At 35.1% G+C, this 6,232-nt stretch overlaps 1 protein-coding gene across 2 annotated transcripts; it reads right to left on the bottom strand.

The window, feature by feature from the left end:
- Positions 1-2,991: 2,991 nt before the first annotated feature.
- LOC149408767 (uncharacterized) lies at positions 2,992-6,217 on the bottom strand. 2 transcript variants are annotated; one of them, XR_016305396.1, is made up of 3 exons: positions 5,778-6,217; positions 4,962-5,106; positions 2,992-4,830 (listed from the first exon to the last, which is right to left on the bottom strand). XR_016305396.1 is itself a non-coding variant. In XM_089650459.1 (3 exons), exons 1-3 carry the CDS (start codon positions 6,057-6,059, stop codon positions 4,814-4,816), a joined length of 375 nt encoding a protein of 124 aa, XP_089506585.1. In that variant the 5' UTR covers positions 6,060-6,217; the 3' UTR covers positions 2,992-4,813. The 2 variants fall into 2 exon arrangements, 1 of the variants encoding a protein (XP_089506585.1); XM_089650459.1 differs by having other exon boundaries at positions 5,031-5,106.
- Between the last annotated feature and the right edge of the window lie 15 nt (positions 6,218-6,232).

The following is a 6,232-nucleotide window of genomic DNA, read 5'->3' on the forward strand; positions in this document are numbered from 1 at the left end:
AAAGAGTAGGCTGAAAGCAATTATGTTGTCTATGGTCGCATCTTTTTTAAATGGCCTTGAGTTTCCTCTACCTTGTCTACTGCTCTGCTCCGCACGGTAGGTACTGCTTGTATATCTGTGATTAAGTACTGTATAATTCCGTTACATACAAAAAGCCCGAAGATATCGATCTAGAGAGTGGTATATTTATGGTACTGTTTACCGTCATCACTTGTACATGCAAAATAACCGATTCTCTGAGTTAATTTGCCATGGGTTATTTATTCACAGATTGCTTTAAGTGGAGATAAGTGATTTCATGACACCGATGACTATTTTAAATAAAATAATATTTCCTGGTGGCATGCATACAAAATGAAATGTAATAATATTACAGCGATTTTAACTAAAATGTACCGGTAGCCGGTTTAGCATACTGACTACAGCTCCATATCTTTATAATCTAACTCGCTCAAAACTGCCAAACCTTGATAAAAATCGGAACAATTCAAGTATTGTGGTGGTTCGGTAATAATATTTTGTCTGTTGATTACGCAGAGCACTTTATTACTCTGTTAAATATTTCTTATGAAAAGGTTCCATAAGCAAACTGACTAGTTTTGGTGATCTTAGTTAAGATTTCAATACATCGTTAAAAGTTTTATCAAAAAATTACAAGAATAGTACTTTGTTAAGATTCCTAGTTTTAAACAACATAATAAACAATAGTTAGTCATTTTTGGAATGTTTAAAAATTATAATTTTTCGAGTTTTCATTAGAGTTTAAACAAAAGGTATTCGAACAAGTAAAACCACAATGGAGTCGCCATTCAGTTGTGGAATTTATCTTTTATTCATGAAGCAAATAAAAATGTGTTTTTACTGATTAAATAATGAACCTATGTTTATACAGTTGGAAAGATATAACCTTATTCTGCTACTTGACACAAATGTAGTCATAATTATTTGAGTTGTTAGCTACGCTGAAATGTGAAATACGCTGTCTACAGTAACCTACATACATACATTGTTTTACAACAGAATGCATTTGCGTAAGTGTTGATTCAGAATGTATTTAAGAATGGGAACGACAGTCAAATGCTTTCACAAAATATATCTAATTAATTTTTCCATTATCCTGCGCTATCTGCAATATTACATTTTTCAATGTCTTCAGTCAATTTTTTCTCCGAGATATAATTATTCTGGTAATCCATATTATTACTTAATCAATTTTACTGATTCCATGGATAAGCATTTATTTGAAAAACATGTTGTCCTTCAATTATAACTAGGAAATTTTGTTGGGGATGGTGCGACTAACTCAAAAAGATACTTAACGGCCTACATTAAAATATATTTTTTTGAAATAAATTACAAGTTATATGGTACTATCATAAAAACATTTTTATTGGTGTGCTAGAAAAATTTTAATAATTTATTATAGCTTTTGTTAAATACGTTTTTAGATTCTCACGGCCAAAAGCATTTTTGTTGTTTGTTTTTGGGGTGTTATGCCGTGTTGCGCTAACTCCTTCTTTAGCCGACGTTTCGGACAGCGTTGCAGTGTCCATCATCAGGGCAGATCCGGTAGATCCGAAGATCTTCGGATCTACCGGATCTGCCCTGATGATGGACACTGCAACGCTGTCCGAAACGTCGGCTAAAGAAGGAGTTAGCGCAACACGGCATAACACCCCAAAAACAAACAACAAAAAAATTTGTTAAATACGTTTTAAACTGTTTTCTACATCGCTGTGTTGAATACAATACCACAGCCGGTCTAAAATGAAAATTTTTGTTCAAAATAATGAACAAACATAATTGCTTTATAAAGTTTATTGTGATTATATGGAATTAAACCTTAAAGTATAGGAAAACAACCTGATTAAATTTATTCACACTTTACTATATAAATTTTACTACTGTCATGAAGAAAATAAACTTTTAAATGTAATGAACAATAATTTCGCTTTTATTTTTTTCAAATCATGATCTCAAAATCTTATTTTTTTATTGTGTTGGTCTTGTATTCACAGAGATATGAGATGATGTATTTTATATTCAATTTGGAGTTTTTTTTTTTTTTGCTTGTCATTCATCTATGCACAAAATTCTTTTGCGTGAAATTAATAACAATTATTCTTATTTTTTCCAACATAATGTTACGCAAACATTGCACACGTATTCTGGTGATGTCTGAAATAGCTTCTTTGCTTCAATGGTTTAGAAACTTGTTTCGATTAAGGCACAAGAGAAAGTATTTTGTAGCAGTAAAAATACTTCATACAAGTGGATAAACGTTTTACATCTCTATCTAAGCTCCCACAGACTAACGCAACTATTAGATGTAACTATTTCTGAGTTTGGCAAACCATCCTCTATTTCAAAAACATTTACTTAATGACAGTAAACCAATGTTAATCTTTTCTCAGTCAATATCAAACTGAATCAGTTAAACTTTTATATTCACATATTTTCAAAGAAAGGCCCTGATCTTTTTAGTTTAGTTTTGTGTAATGTTTTGTACAAACTTACATGTTCTGTTTTGTTAGCACCACCGCTACCTAACATAAATTTCAGATGCCAAATAAATAATCAAGCTTATGTCTTCAAAAACTGTAGTATTTAATATTATACAGGATGTCCGGGGGGTAAAGCGCTAACTTCGGTAGGTGATTCTGCTTGATGGTAGTAGTAAAAAAGATAAATAACTTTTTCGAAATTCCATTTTTTTCCCATACAAACAACTCAACTTTTTTTTTACCTGAAAACTACCTTTAAATGTAGGAATTTCAAAAAAAGTCACTAACCTTTAAATGTAGGAATTTCAAAAAAAGTCACTAATCTATTTTACTTGTACTATCATGTAGAATCACCCCCCCCCCCAAAGTTAGCGCACTTAACCCCCTATTGTTACAGCACTATATATTTTTTTAATAATTTTTTTTTTTATATATATACATAATTTTGTTTTTATACTGTGGTTTTACTCAGTACCTTTATTTTTCAATCAATCGATCTCGTCATTTTGTTTTTTTAATACAGTACATAATCAAAAAAATTGTTAATCCATTGACATTAATTCGGGTGAGAAAGGGTTAACTAAATATCATGAAAATAACATGGTACTTTATTTTATATTACTTTGTGCTGGAGGGGTTTGGTAGAGGAAAACCCCGAATAAATAATAAACACAGAACTCTTGGTAATCTGTCCATCTGCTCCATTATCCAACAATGACTATAATTCGCCCTTATTAGTATGCCAAATTTAGCAGTCTGCCGTGTGCCTAGACTCGAGCGCCAAGCTTTGTACACCGACGGGATGAGTTATCTCAATCACTTAGTTAATATACCTCCGTTTAGCTTGCTCTTGCTGATCATTTTGCCAGTCACTGTGGTTCATTGTTCTTGTTTTAGAACATTTCTGTTAGTCCTCTGTGTATTCTAGAAAGTGTCGCATCTGTTTCTGTTTGTTTCATTCTGCCACATTTTTGTTTGAATAAGTTTACAAAATGAAGTCTCGCAAGCGTAATGTAATCATGGAACCTTAACTTTAAACTAAAATTATACTAAAGATCGATAGCGGTGTTTGTTTTCATTTTTAACATATTTTATATGTATGCACTGTAATTCACCGCTTTCATTAATTAATCGTTTCCTGGATATTGGAGTGGCGGTTTAGTGAAAAGAGTACTATATTTACTTTTGAATCTAAATAAAATTCATAGAATTTATTTGGTGTAGAAATATTTCAGGTATAAACTTGTTACTCAGTTGCTTTGAAATAAATTTGTTATTAATTCGGTTCCACTACTCAACCCCTCTTTCAAATTGTGGTTTGGGAAAATATAATAACTAAGTACTAAAAACAGTGCATCATAAGTTGACCAGAAGCCGGTGATTCAATACTAAGTGGATATAAAATCAAGTGATTCATGTGCAACAATTTAGGAATATTTCTGCAATATTCAAGAAACAGGGTCGGTCTTCCCAGATGGAGCTCAAACGATGAAATCAAATAAACTATTGATAAAAAATGATCCGAAATAGATACCACCAATTAGGTAAGTGTATAATCTTATTTTGTTTCTCCCATCTAAGGGTGAAGTCTGAGGAAGATCGACCATGGTCGGAGCTTTCTGGTCACCTTGTGATTGTGACGGTGCTTCACTTATCTCCACTTGGTAAGTTCGCTGGGCAGGTATTGTCACTGTCTGTGGCTTGCCTTTCAGAGCTGGTGCCGCCCCCACAGGCCTACCAGGCCCCCCAGAGCTTCGCGCGCCCTACGCACTGCAACCCGGACGTAACCCGCTGCCTCATGGTGCACATGATCTAACTAACCCCCCGAGTCTCGTCGCTAAACTGGGCCTTGTTTTCTGCAGTGGACAGGACTGAGGGAGCACGGAGAGTCAAGCCACCCCAACCTCCCTCGCTGGAGGACCTCCTGGCGGGAACGCACGGCTGCCACATGTTCCATTACATCCAGTAGCAGTAGCAATTGGCAGAAGGCTCAGTGTTGTGTAGTGTTTTCTGTGCAAATCTGTTCATTCAATTATATTAATTTGAGTTAAGACTAATTTTTATCATTAAATAGTTTAAGTGGTGTTCTAAATATTGTTGTACCATATGATTGTATTGTTACTATGAAATATTTTTACTAATAAAATTTACATTCTCGCCAGGTGTTTCATTGAAATAAAAACAATATCCTTTTATAGTTTTAAAAATTTATTAGCCTTTTAGAATACACACACTAAGTTAAATATAAATAAGTCAATGTTATTATGATTGGCAATCCGTCGGCTCACGTGTCGAGTGTTGTTGGGTGCTCACGCCTGACTCGAGTCTGTAACAAAACATTTCATTTCGTGTTACTAAAGTCTTTGTTTGTTTCAGGTACCATCGCAGTCATCAACTTAATCCATTCATATTTATTACAGGCAACGGCGGGGATGCAATTTCTCGAGCTTTTTGAACCTCGTATTCAAGGCTCTTGAAGCTGGTCCCCGGCGTGTGGTCACGCCAAGGCATGTCACTAATACGCACCGCTTTGGTTTCCAGGGTCCTCCGTCTGCTGCAGGCGCGTCGGGACCCGGTCTAGTCCCAGCCATTCGGCTTCAGCCTTTAAAAGAAACAGGCACTTAAGATGATTGTTACTAAGTTTCATTTAAAACTGATCTAATGAAGATCTGTGATATTTTCTGTGATAGAAGCATTCAATTAACTATTACCACTATTGTTCTTTGCTGTTTGCTCATGTTATTTATAAATAAACTTGTACAAATTATTATTTAGTATTTATTACAATACCTTTCCCATCTATCTATCTTCTATCTATATAAATAAAAAAATTAAATGTTCATTTGTTCAAAATCTTAAATCTCCAAAAGTTCTTCACCGATTGCTTTGAATTTTGTTTTTATATATACCTAAAATGTGTCCACAGGTGACAGGTAAAAACATGCTTTTTAAAATAGCGCCATCTGTTGGGCATGAAAGCAACATGTATACCCTATTTTTTCTCTATCTACAGACGTGACGGGGTACAGCTAGTTTTTAATAAAAAACATAATGATCTTAGTATAATGAGATGGCTGCATTCAAGAAATACTTAATGAATCAGAAATAATTAATAAAAATTCTAGATCTAGTTGATTCAATTTCAATCACAATTTTTTATTTTATTTGCAATTATTTAGAAATGAAATTATCTATGATTAAAGAGATAAGTATTGATTATACATAAGCACATGGGCGTTTCATCTTAAAGTGAATTCTATATATGCAACCTGCCTCAGTGGGGGTCTGTTCCTCCGTGTCCACCACATCAGGTAGGAGTCCATCCAGGCCACCATCCCCCGACGTAGCGGTTGTCTCCGATCCATGTCGACTCTGATCAGCTTCGGCCAAATCTCCGTTGTACGTCTCCACACTCTCTATCAAGTCTATCTTGGATTCTGGCATGCTGCCGTATCTGTTGGATGCTTCGTGAGATGAGCTGTTAGGTGGGGAGTACAGCCCCATGGCTTCATTCTGGCTGCCGATCATACTGGCTACACTGCTCGCAGCCCCCATTTCTGAATTGCCCAACAAATGCTGTGAAAAACTTCTTTCATTTGTATTATCCTGATATGACAGGTGACGTTCCTCTGAATGCAGAGCCTGAGCTATCTCTCCGGAGCTTTCCGTCGCCGCGCTGGAGGATTGCTGGTTCTTTAAGTCGGCAGCGGAAAGAATTCTTGAGATTG

Source organism: Hesperophylax consimilis, unplaced genomic scaffold (genome assembly GCF_061612785.1).
Source record: "Hesperophylax consimilis isolate HC1 unplaced genomic scaffold, BYU_Hcon_1.0 scaffold_80, whole genome shotgun sequence".
Classification (NCBI taxonomy): Eukaryota; Metazoa; Arthropoda; class Insecta; order Trichoptera; family Limnephilidae; genus Hesperophylax; species Hesperophylax consimilis.